The sequence below is a fragment of the Elephantulus edwardii genome, unplaced genomic scaffold (genome assembly GCF_000299155.1).
Source record: "Elephantulus edwardii isolate Elephantulus edwardi_28Jun2011 unplaced genomic scaffold, EleEdw1.0 scaffold00004, whole genome shotgun sequence".
NCBI lineage: Eukaryota > Metazoa > Chordata > Mammalia > Macroscelidea > Macroscelididae > Elephantulus > Elephantulus edwardii.
In genome coordinates this window covers 16,743,907-16,762,731 of record NW_006399754.1, presented here as the reverse complement: position 1 = coordinate 16,762,731, position 18,825 = coordinate 16,743,907, and the positions used below count along the sequence as shown (strand labels likewise).

The 18,825-nt window shown below is 42.8% G+C and overlaps 1 protein-coding gene across 1 annotated transcript in view; it reads right to left on the bottom strand.

The window, feature by feature from the left end:
- Positions 1 to 18,825, bottom strand: part of ABCC4 (ATP-binding cassette, sub-family C (CFTR/MRP), member 4) — a 271,694-nt gene that overhangs the window by 101,609 nt on the left and 151,260 nt on the right. The window contains exon 19 of the mRNA XM_006879571.1: positions 16,335 to 16,414. Coding sequence (XP_006879633.1) covers positions 16,335 to 16,414 — 80 coding nt within the window. The remainder of the gene's footprint in view (positions 1 to 16,334; positions 16,415 to 18,825) is intronic.

Sequence of the window (18,825 nt, the reverse complement as noted above, 5' to 3'; positions counted from 1 at the left end):
GCAGGAGAGGAAGGCCCTCTATGAGGTGGATTGATTCAGTGACTGGGATAATTGGGATGGGAGTGTCAGAGACAGTGCGATTGGCACAGGACAAAGCGGAGTTTAGGGCTGTTGTACATAGGGTCGCTATGAGTCGCAAACAACTCAACGGCTCATAACAACAACACAACAACACACTTATGTCATCTTTACAAGGAGATCTGGTGGCACAATGTTTAAACCCTCACTTGCTAACAGCAAGGTCAGGATTTGAACCTCCCTGTGCCTACATGGAAGAAAAGATCTAGTGATCTGCTCTTATACGGACTGTTCTTAGGTGCCATTGAGTCAGAACCAAGTCAGAACCAAATCACAGCTGACCCTCCAGTATGTTTTCAGATGCTGCAAATCAGACAGGAGGAAGAGTGTTCATCTTTCTTCCCTGGAATAGTTGCGTGGATTTGAACCAACTGCCTTTGTGTTGGCAGAGCAACTCCTTACCCACTAGGCCACCGGCCATACCTTCTGGTAAATGTTCAGCCTAGGAAATCCTATGATCAGGTTCTTCTCTCAACTGGAGGGTCGCTGCGATTTGGAATCAACGTGATGACACATAACAAGATGTCATTTTAGATAAAGAAGGATTTTCTATTAACAGCATTTGAAAAATGTAAACTCAAAAGCAATAATGTAAAGTCAGGCTTTGATTTCTAAACCCAAACTTAGAAAATGTGCCTTTGCTTTTCTAACAGTCATGACTACTTCCTTGTTTAAACAAGATTACTTTACAGAGCTACATAAATCATAAGACAAAGAAAGGAGAATTTAAAAAAGTAAGTAAATATAGACAGTGTTCTCTTACTTCCTGAGGCTAACAGCTGAAACAAAGTCACAATTTCATTTGGTCTAAAAACCAGGCTTATCAAAAAGCCAGAAAAAAATCTTTAAAATAGGGCTCCCAGACATGGTAACTTTCTGATATTGTAGTACAAATATCAGCAGCTTGAATTCAATCTTTCCTTATTTAAAATAGTGACCGATTTCAATAATAAATGCATATGCAGATATACACAGTTTTTATTTATAACATTTGCTGGATAGACAAGTTGTATTGTGAAAATATTTTAATCTGCAGCCTTCAGGCCTGGTTTTAATGGTTTCTGGTGAAGCACTGATCTGTCCACTTGCTGTACAGAGGTAACTCATGATTGCTGTGAGGCTGAACACTGTGACACTGATGTGTCAAATGTGATAATGGTGGCCCATGGTGGACAGTGTTTGGTGGAGATCCCTGATTAAAACAAACTTGGAAGCAGGAGTGGTATCTGCTTCGGAAATAGCTTGTCTCCGAAAACCCTATGAACTTGGAGAAACGATGAAAGTTATACAAGTGTTCAGCTCTTTCGTTCACAGGGTCGCTATGAGTTGTCTACGACTTGACAACACGTAATAACAACAAGAAAGTATATTATGGTAAACTGTGCCATTTCTACACAAGCCATTTTAAAAGGAAAAACAAAAGGCAAATGTTGCCATTTCATGAAGTATGTTTACATCTACAGTGGCGTGGAATCATTATATGAGCATGCACATGACTTGCAAGGAGGACAGGTCAGCTACTGGGACCTCTGTCTCTAAGGACAAAACAAACGAACAAAGCCGACAGTCAGAAAAACCAATTTATGCAGCAGAGCCTCTGCCTCACAGGTAGCAGTCGTTAGATGTCAACCATCAACGCTATTATTCACAGGTAACTGGAACAAAGACTTGGGTGCCTTACCACCAGAGAAGTCCTGCTTCAGAGCAACGCCAGTGGAAAAAAGGAATGAATTTAGCTTGGCTAAAACAATGCGCAAAATCCTTATTTTGTACATTATCATGACAGGGTGACCATTGACATTGGCAGGGGTGCTCCGGAGTGGTCAGGTGCATGCTAACCTCCACCGCTGTGGAGCTGGCCTTGAGGTGATCCTACAGGAAAGAGCTGAACTGCACACCACAGGCTGGAACTGCTGACAGAAGCCACCTGCCCCATCTGTCTCCTGAGTGGTGACTGGTGGTTTCTGAACTGCTGACCTGTCAGCAGCACAGTGCTTTAACAGCTGCACAACCAGAGATCCCCTTTCCCGCGCCTGTGGACTGATGCAGCACCGTCTGCAGGGCCTATGGAGAAGCGAAGTGTTAAGCGGCTTTAGATTACGAACGTGCACTACAGATTACGAACGTGCGCTACAGAGTACAGTCCTGGGCTCTTCCCTTTATGGGGAAAGGTAGAGTCACTGGATTATTTAAGGGGGTGGGGGGAGAGCAACCTCAAAGCTATAAAGCAACACCAATCAAATTATTCTGATTTTTTCCACCTGTCATGTACGATGTTGCTCCTCTGAACATTCCAGCGATTTCTCCTGCATCAAGAATGAATCTGAACAGCCCGTGCCTTTATCTCAAATCCTCCCTCCACCTCTCTGTCATTTGCTTTCCAGTGAACAGACCACACTGTGGTCTTGAACTTTTGGACCTTCTTCCTCCCCTTGTGCTTCCTTCTTGCCAACTCAAGCGCTATCTGTACCTTTACCGCTCCCACTAAATCAGTACCCTGGGTCACTCACAGAACACGTCATTTCCCAAACACATGGGAAGTCTACCTGACATTCTCCACTCCTGTGGTTGGCTAGCTTTTTATCTGTCTCCTACAATGTAAGCTCCTAGGATCCGATAAGTCTTCACTGTTCTGCACCTCAGCACCTGGCGATACCGGGCCAGTCACAGAAGAAATGCTCCCTAAGTACTGATTGATGCATTGGCTGTAAGTGGGGTTTTAAAGGAGACAAAACCCAAACCAACCTACACCTCTGAGCAGACTCTGGATCAAGGTGAGCCTCTACTGAGTTCTGAGGGTCCAACTCTGACCTGAACCAACAACCGGTCAGTTAACAACACACGCGCATGGCACTCCGCCACCAATGCTCCTGTTCATAAGACACATTAAATGTGCCCAGCACAGTCCTTGCTGGCCTGTTGCGGCTCTGTGACAGAAACGGGGCTGTAGAGAGAAGCTTCCCTGAAGTGGAGGAGGACAAAACAGCTCTGTGGAAGAAAGACCTGGCATTCTCCTCCCAGAAAGATGACAATCTAGAAAATTCCAAGGGCAGTTCTACTCAGAGTCAGAACGGACTCAGTGGAACAACAGGAGGAACTTTCATTAAAAAACCTAAAGAAAAGATTTGAAGAGGGCCAGAATGTTCACTATATACCTTTAACCACACCACGTACACAAAGAATGGGAAAGCAACAAAGGCCTTAGAACTTTTCGTCTGAGAAATTAAATAAAGGACTTTGCTGTTTATTGTTTAGTCTGAAACAACCCACAGCTGACCCTCCAGTGGATTTTCAGAGGCAATTCATCATATGAGAAGAGATTATTCATCTTTCTCTCTCCAATCAGCTGGTGGATTTGAACTAGGTACCTTTGGATGTATGAGAAGAAGCATGGAATTAGAATTGGTGGAAGATCCATCAACAATTTGCGTTATGCAGATGACACGACCCTGCTTGCTGAAACTGAGGAGGACCTGAAGTGCTTGCTGCAGAGGGTCAAGGACTGCAGCCTCCAATATGGAATGAGGCTCAATGTCATGAAGACAAAGATTCTCACCACTGGACCAACTGGCAGCATCATGATAAATGGTGAAGATATTGAGATTGTTAACAGCTTTCGTTTGTTTGGCTCCATAGTCAACAGTCTTGGCACCAGCAGCCAGGAAATTAAAAGACGTATTATGGTAGGAAATTCTGCTGTTAGAGACCTCTCCAAAGTACTGAAGAGCAACGGTGTCTCTCTGGAGACTAAGGTGCATCTGATACAGGCCATGGTCTTTGCAATCACTTGCTACGCATCAGAGAGATGGACAATGACTAGGAAGGATAGAAGGAGAATTGATGCCTTTGAGCTGTGGTGCTGGAGAAGAGTACTGAATGTACCATGGACTGCTAGGAAAACCAACAGGTTCACCCTGGAAAGAGTTAAAGTGGGTTGCTCCTTGGAGGCAAGGATGCTGAGGCTTCGTCTGACATACTTTGGACATGTTGTAAGGAGGGACCAGTCCTTGGAGAGGGATGTCATGCTTGGTAGGGTGGACAGTGCAGGAGGGGAAGGTCCTCTATGAGGTGGATTGATTCAGTGACTGGGGTAATCAGGGCAGGTGTTTTGGAGACAGTGAGGATGGTACAAGACAGAGTAGGGTTTGGGGCTGTTGTACATAGGGTTGCTAGGAGTCGCAAGGGACTTGACGGCACTTAACAACAACAACCTTGGGTTGCCAGAACAACTCCTTACTACTGGGCCACCAGACCTCCCTAAATAAAGGACTACAGGATCTAAATTTTACTGTTTGCATATGTTCCTTTATAAAAGAAATCATATGTCAAAGAAAAAAAACAAATCTAGTTAGATGTATATTCTTAAGTATAATCATATTGTGAGAAAAGGGTGTGAGCTCCTCAAATTATGGCTGCTTCGAGCCAGTCTTTGGGGAAGCCATAATCTTATTATACCTTAAAGAGTCTCGCCCTTCTATGACACAGAAAGTCTCTGGTTCAGGGAAGAAAGCATAATTAAGGACCAAAACAGCAAGCACACAGGTATTTTAAAACAAAGAAATCGCAAACGTATCTGTTGAACTAAGAGGATCAAGGCAGACTAATCTATACACCACAATCTTCATAAGGCAAAGAAATAAGAAACAAAGGGTTCCTCTTTTTAAGAAACTTTAAAAACCCAACTCCTATGAGATCTTGTTACGTGAATGAGGCGAAATGAGTTAAGCAAAAGTACACTACAACAATGTCGAAGCATTGATAATAAAAATGTAAATGACCAAGTGTGATGGTAGGATTTTTTTTCCTTTTTTTTTTTTATTAATTTAGTTTGTTTATTTTTCATTTCAATGAACATCTACAGAGATTTTGGAATTCCATTCATTCATTGTTGCACCCTTCTCCCCGCACAAACCCCTCCCCCCTCCCCCCCTTTGCTCCTCTCCTTGAAAAGCAAAAGTAGAACTCCCCCATTGGTACACAATCCCCCCGCACCTCCCCAAACCCTACCCCCTACCCCCAAATATAATCCACTCTGCAACCCTCACTGTGTACTCCTACGATAAAAATAATGCCCTAAAATATAATACTTTTAGACTATTCTCTCCCCCATAGACTTCAATGCCGTAAATATATTTCATCCAGTTTTTCTCAGTCTTACTGGTAGGATTTTTAAGAATGACTTTCTTTATCCACTGCCTTGGGCCTGAACACGTGGCCAGGTGGGAATGCGTAAGATGGATCTCTGCCTCTCCACCTGCCTTCGGGGGTGGGGGGGTGGTCTCCAGGTGTCTCAACCTGGACATGGGGCTCGCCGTATATCAGCATTTTGAACATCATCAACTGTAAGGTCGACATGGGAGAGCTAACCGGACCGGAGGGAGACTGTGGCAAGGTGTAGCCTGACAGGGCCAGGGCCAGAGCCTCAACACCAGGAAAGAAGATACGGAGAAAGCAGGGTGCGTCCTCCGGGGCCAGAGGTGTCCTGCTGTCCAGTGCGAAGCTGCCAGGATTAACTGAGGGATTGTGACGTGCTGTCAACACGGCTTGGGACTGCTACTTGCTGAACGTGGACTTCCACTGCATGATATCCTTTGCCGTCCCCTTCCCAACCTGCTTCCCTAATAAACCCCACAACTGTGACTACAAGAGATATTGAGTGGTCGTGTGACCCAGTGACTAGTAGAAGTAGATGCAGGAGGGTTGGGGACCACGTCTGACCTTACAGGGATCAATTTATACTGTTGGGGGAACATTGTTTTTGTTTCCTCATTAAGTTGTTTTACTGTGGGTGGTGTTGAGGAGGACAGTTTCCTTTGTGGAGTTGGCAAAGGTCAAAGTCAGTTGTCCCCGTGCTGTAATTGCTCCTTTTATATCAAGTATCAAATCAAAGTGTGTCAAATATGCCGAGAGAGAGAAGAACGCTCACGGTGCCTCCCCCTGTGTCTTTCCTACGTCACCTCTAGCTAGTAACAGGGAGAGGTGTGGATCCCAGGGTGAGCTCAGCTTCCGTCCAACAGCACCTCAGCATCAGAACCCATTTCTCCCCTTCTCTGCGGGCAGCTTTTCTCCTTACGAAAGCTTTGCCAACCTCCTGGACCAAGTTCCCATTTTACCTTCCACAAGCAATCAGCAAATCTGTGTAACATTCTCAGTAGGATGAATTTGTGGCCATTCCCTACCCCTCAGAGCGCAGGGCCTCGTGTCTTCCCCATCTGTCAAAAGCCGTGGGGAGCTCTGGTGGCAAGAAGCTGCCCTTCCCAAAGGTAGTTCATGGCCCCCAGCTGCTCCCTGGAAGAAGGATGGGCAGTCTCCTCCCATATGATTAACTGCTTCTGAAAACCTGCTGGAGGGTCAGTTGTGAGTAGGTTCTCAGGGTCAGTTGTGGGTAGACTCCACAGTATGCGACAACAACCTATCATTATGGGAGGGGACTCATTCAACACAGCATATATATCAATCCCTTCAGAAAGCTAGAAAACCAAACTACATAGCAACACGTAGCAAACTACATAGCAACAATACCCCCTCTCTGTTTTTAGCTCCTGCTCATTCCTTCACATCACCCAGTAGGACTGAAACTTTTTCCTCTATTACGTTTTACTTCACATTTTACAGGAGCTCTGGTGAGGCGACAGTCAAAGCATTGGACTGTTCACTGAAACGCTGGCGGTCTGACTGCAGGATACCAAGATGCGTCGTCCACTTCCCTAAAGATGCGCCGTCCGAGAAACCCTACGGGCAGGGCTATTCTGTGCCACTAGGTGGCTGTGGCCCAGAAGAAGCAACTTGATGCCAGTGGGTTTGGCCTTTGGTGAGTTTCTATGGAAGAGGAGTCTTGGTGGCGCAGGGGTTAAGGGACCCAGCTGCTAACTGCAAGTTTGGTGGTTTGAATCTTCCTGCTACTCCGAAGGATGTGGATGTGGCAGTCTGCTTTCGTAAACATCTCCAGCCTTGGCGACTGTGCGGTCAGTCCAACTCCGTCCTGTCACACAATCTCTATGGACTGATCACAGTGGGTGGGCCTCCCCATCCCACTTCCACGTGAGTTAACCCACGGCTGTCCTTCGGTTTCCTCAGCACTGGTTTTCCTCCTCCCTTCCTTGCTCTTCATTCACTGTCCTCTTAACTCAGTTTTCTCAAGCTCCGCTTTCTCTTTAAACAGTCTCATATTAAGGACAAATACTGCATAAAACCGTTACTGTAAAAATAGAAGGCTGACTAGCAGGGTGTGTTCAAGGGTCTAAGGTGGGAAGGGAAAGGGCAGAGAGGTTAAGGATGGGGGGACTCATGGGGGTCGCAGAGTTTGATGATTAGAGAGAAGGGGTAAAGGGATTAGCAAAGAGCCAGTGGGGAGCTGACACGATGGCATCACAGTGGGCATAGACTGATGCTTGATTTTATAAAACACAATGCATGAGAATGATCGTCTCAAACACACTGTGAATGAAGAAATGTATTTAATGCAATGTGTATGCAAAAAACACAATGTATAAAATATTTGTATGCAAACCAATATAAAATAAAAATGCATTTCAAAACCATTGAGGTTTTCATGAAGTTCTGCCTTGGTCCCTAAAACTGTTTCACTCTTTCTAGGCAATCAAAGTTCAACTTTACAATATCAACTGCTGAGAACACTTCAATCTCTTTTTTACCCACGGTTTCTCTCTCTCTCCTTTTTAATCTTTTTATTACTTTGTGTGTGTGTACCATCAAATCAGATCTGACTGGTACAGGAGGAGATTTTCCCTCCTTCTCAAGCAAAGCCTCTGGTGGATTCAAAGTGTTTACCTCTGGGATTGCAGTGCAGCTTCTTGCCATTAGGCCACCTGAGCTCCCTTCTTCATGGTCTCTTTTAAAGAGCGGACTTTATCTCCAACGATTTACAATCTGCCAATCCATAAACTTTCATTAGATAACTGAACTATGTAAGTGGCTGTGATGTCACGATTTATTGTTCCAAATGCCTTTGCTGGCCATCGGCTTTGACTTTCACCACATGACTGGGTGGGGGGAACCATGAACCCAGGTGTGCACAAATGACTTGGGAGAGCTGCTCCACAGAGCCAGGACCAGGGCCGGGAGGCTTCGCCCAAGCTGGCTGGAGGACTAGGGGAAACAAACTTAGCAGGACTGAGAGTTTTGTAACACTGGTCTAAACCTCAAGCTTGGATGTGAAAGGGCCCTTGACCATGCTTGAGAAGATGTCCTGACTGACTGAAGAACTGTATGCTGCTGGAAACTTGCATTGTAACCTGTTAACCTAATAAATCCATTCCATGCTTAACATTTCTACAACCCCAGCACAGTGCAGAAGTCCAATGAAAGCGTGTTGTGAAAACAGATCAAAGCCATGTTGTTATTGTTATGTGCCGTCGAGTCGCTCGCGACTCATAGTACAACAGTCCTAAACTCTGTTCTGTCTTGTGCCAATCACACTGTCTCTGACACTCCCATTCCAATTATCCCAGTCACTGAATCAATCCACCTCATAGAGGGCCTTCCCCTCCTGCGCTGTCCCTCCACCCTCCCAAGCATGATGTCCTTCTCCAAGAACCGGTCTCTTCTTACAACATGTCCAAAGTATTTTAGACGGAGCCTCAGAATCCTGCCTCCAAGGAGCCACCCGGTTTAACCCTCTCCGGGACAAATCTGTTTTCCTAGCAGTCCATAGTATTCTCAATACTCTTCTCCAGCAACCCCGTTGAAAGACATCAATCCTCCTTCTGTTCTCCTTGGTCACTGTCCAACTCTCTGATGCATAACAAGTGATTGTGAAGACCATGGCCTGTATCAGACGCACCTTAGTCTCCAGAGAGACACCACTGCTCTTCAGTACTCTGTAGAGGTCTCTAATAGCAGACTTTCCTATGGCAATGCGTCTTTTAATTTCCTGGCTACTGGTGCCAAGAGTGTTGACTGTGGAATCAAGCAGACTAAAGCTGTGAACAATCTCAATCTCTTCATCTGATGCTGCTAATTGGCCCAGTGTTGAGAATCTTTGTCTTCTTGACATTGAACCTCCTCAATACATATAGGCTATAGTCCTTGACCCTCTGCAGCAGGTGCTTCAGGTCCTCCTCAGTTTCAGCAAGCAGGGTTGTGTGTCATCTGCATAACGCAGATTGTTGATAAATCGCAGACTGTTGATAAATCGTCTACCCATCTTGACCCCGCCCCCATATCTCCTCATAGAGCCCAGCCTCCCAGATAATCTGTTCTGCATACAGGTTGAAAAGGTATGGAGATAGGACACATCCCTGGCGTACGCCCTTCCCAATTTTGAACCATGCAGTGTTGACCTGCTCTGTTCTGATGACTGCCTCCTGGCCCAAGTATACGTTTCGCATTAGAAGATCAAAGCCATATTATAGAAAAAAGAAACACTGAAAAAAAATGACAAATTCACACTTCACAGACTTGTAATTGACATCATATTTTGTTTTTGGAAGAAATTTCAGTTTGCTATACTGACTCTTGTTCATGCAGGGGGAAAAAACCCAATGACCACTGCCATCATTCCACCTCAACGGTGACTGTCCTCCGGTTTTTGCGGCTCTGAGTCTTAATGTGAACAGACCACCTTGTTTTGAAGCAATATTTTCACAAAACCACCTATCTGCCCATCAGATATTATAAATGTGAGACATGAACATGCATTTCTACATACACAATGTATCTATTAACTAAATAAATCATTGTTTTAAGAAAATAAAAAGATGAGAATTATGCTACAAGGATTTGTGATTTGTTATCACTAGTCAATCAAACATCAAATGGAAATTTTAATTATTGCCTCGTTATTTTTGTTTTCCTGATGCCCCACCTCCGTCAATTTTTCTTTTTCTCCGTCTTAATCCAAACAAATGAAAGCAGAATTCCTTTCAAGGAATTTCCTAATCATTCATTTCTTACATCTGAGGTCTAGGTGACTTTATATGACTTCTATTTCAGTTCTTATTTTCATAAAGATACTTAGTATTAACCTGTATGACCAGCCAGATTCTAGCTTGATTGAGGATTTGGGCTGCTATGATTTTTGAAAAATAAACAAAACATGTTTAAACAACACTTTGATAAGCTTTGTGGGCTCTGCCAACCCTTGACTAACTTAGGTGATAAGCCCAGGCTAAAGCCTGAGGGTTTACCAAAAACCAGGTAACCTGTATACAGCTGTATTTTTTTTTTAAAAAGAAAATGTATTTCCTACTATATGCTGCTGTTTTTGTTATGTACCATCAAGTCAAAATCAAAATCGAGGGTCATAGCCTGACCCTCCAGTGCATTTTCAGAGGCTGCAAGTACTATCTATCTTTCTCCCTCCGAGCACCTGGTGGATTAGAACCACCTGCCTTTGTCTCGGCAGTGCACCTCCTTACCCATGAGGTCACTAGAGCTTCTTACCTATTAGAAATTATTGTTGTTGTTATGTGCCTTCAAGTTGAGTACGACTCACAGCTACTCCATGAAAACAGATCAGAACTCTGTCCTATCCTGTTCGCTCCTTAACATTCTGGACATCTGAGCCCGTTTCCACAGACACCGTACAGAACCATCTCGTTGAGGGTCTCTCTCACTGATCCTCCATCTTTCCAAGCATGATGCCCCTTTCCAAGGAACAGCCGCTCCTAATACCAAAATGTCCAGAATACGTAAGACAAAGCATCACATCCTTTCTCACACACACACACACACACACACACACACACAGTCAAGACGAGTACAACAGCTCATAGTGATCCGGTGAACAACAGCACTGAACCCTAACCCTGTCTTATACTGTGCCATCCTCCTCATCTCTGACACACTAGAGCCCACTGCTGCAGTCAGTCCATCCCATTGGAAGTCTGTCTTCCTCTCCTTCACTGTCCCTCTATCTTTCCAAGCATGATGTCCCTTTCCGAGGAATAGCCTTGCCTAGTTACAAGTATGAGAGACAAAGCACTACAACTGAAAGGCTGCCATCCGTTTTCACTGTCTAGCTCTCTGATGCGTAGCAGTTGATGAAAAAGATCATCGCCTGAATCGTACAAACTTTGGTCTTCAAAGTGACTTGGAGAGGTCCCTGGCAGTGGACTTGCCCAATACGTCTCCTCATTTCCTGACTGCTGGAACCAAAGGGTGTTGATTTTGGATCGGTCCAAGCAAGATGAAATCACTAATAGGTACAATCCTTCTTCTATCTGTCATGATGTTGTTTGTTGGTCCCAACTACCTAGTCAGTCCAAAACTGATCTGTTCATTTACAACTACTCCACATCCCTGTCAACTTTACTTTCAAAGCCACACGTCATGATCCTTCACTGTCCTCTGTTTCTCTCATGCTAATTAGAATTTTCAAATGCGTGAATTACACACATTTCCACGGCTGTGTTAGCCATACGCATTGGCAGGAACAGCTAACAATACAAAATACTTTTTAAAAACACACCAAAACCCGTGAATGCTTACACAGACATAACTCTTTTGCAGGTAAATAACTCTCACCTGGCCAATTAATTTACTCTTTGCTCAACTTTTTAAACAGAGTCATTATCTCGGTCATGTGATCAATAAAGCAGTAACATGTGAGCCTGATTTCTTGTTTAATGACTTGCTTAGACAGGACTGATGATTCCAAGCTTGACAGCACCAATGGAGGGGCCCGTTTTGAAGACTCTTTCCTCAACTCCTTAGGATTCGTTTCAAGTGGAAACACAATTTCTAAATGGTCCACATTTCTTAACTATTACGTATAAGTCAACGAAACCACCATTATCAAACAGAAAAGAGCGAGCAAATAAACATGCTTTGGATTCAAAAGTTCACACGGATGCGTGTAATTACAGCATTTATTGCTACAGCAATTAGGTTTTAATTCTCCATATAAAGTCTGTTCACATGCCTCTATTTTCAATAAAAATCAATAGTGATACTACCGTCTCTTAATCTTCTGGAAAGTGAAACACTTGATTTCCTACTCACAAAGGTCTTCTCACCTCTGGATTTAGATTTGCATTCAATTTGTTTCTATAAATTTCTTCAAATTCTTTCAGGCCCAGAGCATCAAATGGTATGCAGGAAGGATCTTTCCCGCAAGACAACAAAGGTAACTTCCTAACAAGGAAATTTCCACAGCTTCCCCCCCTTCCGCCCCCACCCCACTGATATAGTCATGGTAAGTTTGCGAAAGCTTTTATTAGGAGATTACTTGAGGAGCGGGAGAGCTCAAAGAGCTGTGCTGATTTTTGCCCACTGGATCTGCTGAGATGTTAGCAAATGCCCAGTTGCGGTCATGTTGATTTGGGTGCATGGTGACCCTGTGTTGGAAGAGATCACCAAGCCTTTCCTCTGAAGCATCCCAAGGTGGACAAAACCGTCTAAACTATAAATCAGACTGCAGGGCGTGAGATGTCAGTTAAAACAACGGGTCTCCTAGTGTCAGCAGCAAGTTTTTTAAAGACATTAAAAAACAAAGGAATCCCTTTCTGCGAAGATGGTGCCGAAAGCGAAGAAGGAAGCCCCTGCCCCTCCCAAAGCAAAGGCATTAAAGGCCAATATGGCATCCTGAAGGGCATCCACAGCCAAAAAAAAGATCCACACGTCACCCACCTTCCGGCGGCCTAAGATGCTGAGACTCCGAGGGCAGCTCAAATACCCCCGGAAGAGCGCCCCCAGGAGAAACAAGCTTGACCACTATGCCATCGTCAAGTTCCCCTGACCACTGAGTCAGCCATGAAGAAGATAGAAGATAACAACACACTTGTGTTCATTGTGGATGTCAAGGCCAACAAGCACCAAATTAAACAAGCTGTAAAGAAGCTCTATGACATTGATGTGGCCAAGGTCAACACTTTGATTAGTCCTGATGGAGAGAAGAAGGCCTATGTTCGACTTGCTCCTGACTATATGATGCTTTGGATGTTGCCAACAAAATTGGGATCATCTAAACTGAGTCCAGCTGGCTAATTCTAAATACAAATTTTTCTCACATACCAAAAAAAAAGAAAAAAAGAAAAAGCAACACAAACCCAAAAAAACCCAAAGGCAGATGGTAACTGTCCTACTCTCTCGGTTCAGAAAGGGGTCAACAAACCCTTTCGAAGCATCACTGAGATGGACAAATGACCTGAGAAGTCACTGCTATGTCAGATCCGCATGAGAAGACGTTGTTCTCAGGAATTACACTCATCCTGCCTGCATGTACAGAGAGAGCTTCATGGCCAACTGGTAAGAAGCTGCGCTGCAATCCCAAAGGCTCACAGCTCTAATCCACCATCTGCTCCTCAGGATGAAGACGGGCCATCTCCTGGGGGGTTTCCTGCTCTTGAAAACCCAACAGAAGGGCAGCCATGGGTCGGTTCCGACTCAATGGCTCAATGGGACTCTACAACAACCTGTATGGTTTACCTGGTTTTGAAAAGTTACCTAATTTGAGGGGAGGGGGGAGGTGGAATTAAGAAAGGAATGTCAAGGTAGAGAAAACTTCCTTGAAGTATACTCTGTCTCCCCAAGAGGGAAAAATGCAACTTGATGGAAACACTTAAGCAAAGTCACAGAGCAACACAAGGTGACTGTCATTCTGACCTCACTGTGCTTTAATTCAGGAGCCGATTTAGAAATATTGCAAGCAACTCCCTTCCCTCAGCTCAGCCAGCAAAGCTAATAGGCTTCTAATTAATTTCCAGAAGATTGCTGTTATAACTAACAGCTTTTAAACATTTGGTTGATTGGGGAAAATGAATTGAATATAGTGTATTTGATTTGGAAAATTAGTTTTCATTCTAGGTGCTTGCCATCATAATGTTTATTTTTAAGTTTACATGATTCCATTAAGAGTCTCAGAACACCACTGAGTTGTTTTAATCCTTGACAGAGCCAAAATCTACTTTTAAAAAAAAAAATACCATTTTTTTTTTGGTTGGCCTTTATTTGAGAGCAGGTTAAATTCATTTTTTGTGGTTTTAATAAAAAAAAAATAATCTTTGCTGGCTAATATAGCAACAGGCCAAAATACTTCAAAATGATCCAGCGATACCTCATTCAAAAGGCTGCCCAGCAAATGCAAATCCCCTCAAGAAAAGCTTCCGCACACAAAGTAAGACAAACCAGTTCCTGCATTGTTTATTAAGTTTCACTTGATTCCTCCAGACAACCGTTTAAACAATGAATGTTGGGAACTGTCCCTCAAAGGATCAACAACAATGGCAGGGATCAGGGCTTTTATATTTAGCTAATACTATTTTTAAAAGGAGAAAATATTTCTTCCTGAAGGGATTATGGGAAGTCTTATTAAAGACACCTGCAAACAAAACCAGTGACAATAGATCTTTATCATAATTGATAACTGAGTTATCCTTTATAGAAAACTCCTTTCTTGGAGACAATAACACTAAGATTTACCTTTGCTATTGAATTCAAGAAATCAGCTAATTGGGCCTACTAGCATTCAACAATAAATCTGACTGAGATTAAAAGAGAGGATTAAAAGGGTGAGGGGGGAAGGCCCTTGTCTCTATGGTTGAATAGAGGACAGCAAGACTAGCATTTTCTCTCTTCACGCTGCTAAAACTAAAACCAAGCACAATCCATCCTTGCCTTCATTCGTGACGCAGAAATGGGTGGGCTTCCACGTACTGTATTATGCTCCCTGTCCACTGAGCGCACGGTGGGCCACCCTAGCTTTGGAAACTCAAACTCTGCCCCATTTACAGTTTCCAAGAATGAAAATCCACAGCTCACGCTTCTCAAAACATCTGACACTCACTGTCCAATTTTTATGTAAGGTCACCTGCCTTCTTTGCAAAAAAGGCACTTTTAGTGGAAAAGACTGCTTCTACGGTATCAACTATAATTAATATAAATTATATACACAGTTAAACCTAGTAGAATACATTCACAGAATAAGTTTGGGGAGGAGAGAACAACAGAGAACAGCACTAGGTCGGTTTGCCGTAAAAACAGCCTGAAAGTCTCAGCTTACGTCACACGTGAGTAAACCATGGCCAGCCTCACAGTGGGCTGCGTGTGATTCACACTCAGGTCATCACTGCTGTATTTTTGAGCAGCTAACAAGAATCCCTGGAATTATTTTAAGCTGGGAGTGATTTTTCTAACATTGCTAAATTTCCAATTTTGGCGCCTTTTAGAACACAGAGTTCTCAGAAGATTGTAAGTCTTACTCCAGAAACAAGTGAACCTTACACACCAACCAAAAACAGAAACCGAGCCTCTTGGCCCCAAATGACATACCTCTTGTAGCCTTTCTATTTCCTGGCTTTCTAGCTAGTCCACTCACTGCTTGGCTACTATAATCTGTCATCCAGAGAAAGCGAAAAAGGTTCAAATCCAAAAAGTGTTAGTAACTGCAACTGAGCTTTTTAGAATATGTAAAACTTTGGATTGGATGCATTTTGTTTCCAAAATAAACAAGCAGAATGGAGAAGAGTCTTCCAGCTTGAATCACTGGGAAGTAGAGCAAATGAAACAACAGAAAGAAAAAAAAAATACCATATGAGCAACACTTCTGAACACCTCACGTTCATAGACAATACAAACGCTCTACAAGAAGATATTTCTGGGAGATTGTTGGTCTTCTATTTTTTTTCTCTCCCTATTTTTTTAAAAGACAGCTTAAGACTTAAAACAAGCAACGTGTGAAAAGAAAAACTGAATAGAAAAACAAAACAGACATTTTCTGAGGTGACTTTGATCCTGTCCTCAAATTATTGGCTTAAACATGCTTGCCTGTAAAGGCTTTGTATCTCCAATCATTGCTCTCTATTGTCCTTGTTAGCACAAAGTATTATTTTCACCTTACTATTACTAATCTTTTCTTTGTAAGTAACCACACCTGTCTTTAACCAGGGGGAAGAGAAAAAAAAAAAAGCGGTGCCGTAAATATTTGTCCTTTGTGGTAATACAATGCATAATTTGGTTAATCTAGGCTATCTTTCCGTGAGAGGTGATTGTTTCTGTATTATGAAATGTGTTCACAGTAAATGAAATCCACGCCAGATCCCTGGGAGGCAGCCTGGGAGCCATTCACAAAGCAGGTCCCTGCTGCAAACAAAAAAACGTTGACATGACTGGATGGCCCCTCCTACCCAGCAGGTATTACTCATGTTAACTTAGCTCCAAATAGTAACCACACCTTTCTTTTACAAACATGCCCTTTTATGATGGCAAAATGACACAGTAAGTTCCTCTCCCCACCATGGAAATGGTTAGGAACTTCAATGTTCCTTTTGAGAATCTGACACGGCCCTTAACATTACCTGGATGAAATCGAGAAACGTCAGAGGCAACAAGTCATCCATATGTCCGATGTCTTTGGAGAAACGATTTAAAATTCTTCCTGCAAGAACAGGATATGAGGAATTACTCATTTCCCCAGACAGACCCTTTAAGAGAAACAACTCACAAACAAATCAAAACAATATTTTAAATGCATATGTATTTAATATATTATGCATTCATAAGAAATACGCTGATGTCAACGGTAAAGAAAAAGAAAATAGGATAGTACCTAAGAGAAGTAAAAATATCACCAAATGGCAATGGGTGGGAGGTGGAATTTGGCCTTGACTTTCAAAGGACTGGGGGGGAGGGGAGATGAGAGAGGGACTGTGACACAGGATCAACAAAGATTGTTTTAAGTTCCCTTTACAGAACCAGTTGCAGGCTTCAATCCAACTGCAAAGTAGGAAGATGGACAATTGCAAAATATAAAAATTAATCCTAATTGTTATAACAATCTTGCCTTAATTATCAGAATCAGTTTTACTTAATGAATTCTTAGGAGTAGGCACACCTCTTTTTATTGTACGTCACTTCATCACACGTCCAAAAACTTTTTTACTCCAAGCTGAAGGTCTAGGGCAGATATGGCTCTAGCAAGTCTATTAGCACCATTTCCCCACAGCAATGAGTCGGTAGCTTCAACTCTCTGTGTCACATGATGGTCATTCATGAAATATTTCAAATCTTTTCATAATTCTATTGCACATTAACAGACATTAATGAGATAGTGTAAGCATAATTTTGTTTTTTGGTTTTTTTAATAGTAAAAAGTAAAGATAGATTTTGCTAGAAAGTTACATCCCAAAGGGACGGACCTCCATTCCTGAAAGGAAATATGGAAGAGAGGCCCATAAGCATAACTTTTATATGCACTGGAATGGGAAATAACTATAAAAAAAATTGTAGGCTTCACATTACTGGAATATTCATTTTGCCTGTGGAGATCTAGAAGCAAACCTGTAGGGTCTCCAGGGTATGCACTGACCTGTAATATCTTTGTTTTCTAGTGTGAATTATAGAAGCTGGGATAATGGGAAATCCTGTCCCTTCCAAGTTGAAAGTTTATTACTGGTATAAGTCATCATTTTATGTTGTTCCAATGATGGCAACACAGGCTTATTTGTAAACATCCACGGAAAGACAGATGTGAGCAGAAAATAGAAATGCAAATGCATATACTGTTTAATGATTAGAAGTATTTCCTATCATTGATTTTTACCACCGATCTCAGCTAGGACACCAGCAAATGGGAGACCATAATCGCTTTAAAACAGAAGACTTGAATTAGATTCCAAGACAAAGTCATTTTTTGAATGGTGTTTTTATTTTTAAATTAAGCTATATTTAAAACCAAACCCCAAATCCCATCTATTTTTGGGCTTGGCAACACCAGGGAAGCGTGTTTGGCAAGTCCTCTGGGTGAGTTTTCTAATCGTTGTCCAGGACACCACACCACAAAGCGTCTGTCTGTCCATTTTCCTTCCAAGGTTTGGGAGAAGTGACTTCCTCCCACACCCCCCATACCAAGCCACAACCGGACTGTGAGTTGAGTGGTCAGGGGCTGGGGCCTGAACTTCCACAGCCAAGGGAACTACTATCTCTGAAGGCCCAGCTCACGGGGCCTGATAGGGCAGCACCTCATGCGGTGTGACCACACATTAGCCAGCCCAGTGCTTGGCCAGCCCACGCTATTACCAGCTGGGCCTCAATTTCCTGACTCAGGTGTAGGAAACATAGACTCTAGAAAGTGTCTTTTAGTGACACCTTTGGCATGTCCTGTGACAACTTTTTTGAGCCTCTAATAATACCCACTTTACAGGGTTATTCTGAAGATTAAATGAGCTCAAGCACATGAAAGAACTCAGTCACGATGCCAGGCATGTAACAGGTGCTCTAAGAGGAGAGAGATCGTTATTATTAACCACAGACTCTGCATCATGTCACCGAGAATAATCTATCACCTATGACAAAAAGTCCAACTTGTTAAGTGCAGATTCTGATTCAGCTCTGGGGTGGAGCTTGGGATTCTGCATTTATAACACGCTCCTTGGTAATTGCTCCTCAGATCGACTTACTGAAGGTGAGACATCACCTAATTATTTCCTCACTTATGCTTTAAGATGGGTACATTTTCCACAGATTTTGTAATCTATCAGACCATTTTTTAACCATCTATCAGTACCAAAAGAATGAAAACACATGTTATGTAGTATTAAAGGCTCATCAAAAGGAAAACGTGCTAATGGTGTAATTAAGAGTTTTGTTACTGCTTTACTAAAAGTTAAAAAAAAAAATTCTAAATACAATTCAGCTTTTGAAATGTTAAAGGTAATTTTGAATTCTTTTTTTTAAAAAGAAGAAATGGCTACACAAAAACCATCCTTTCACCATTTACAAGATCCCGTGGTTGGCGAAGAGGACAAATGCCAGGAAAACACACACACACACACACACACACACACACAC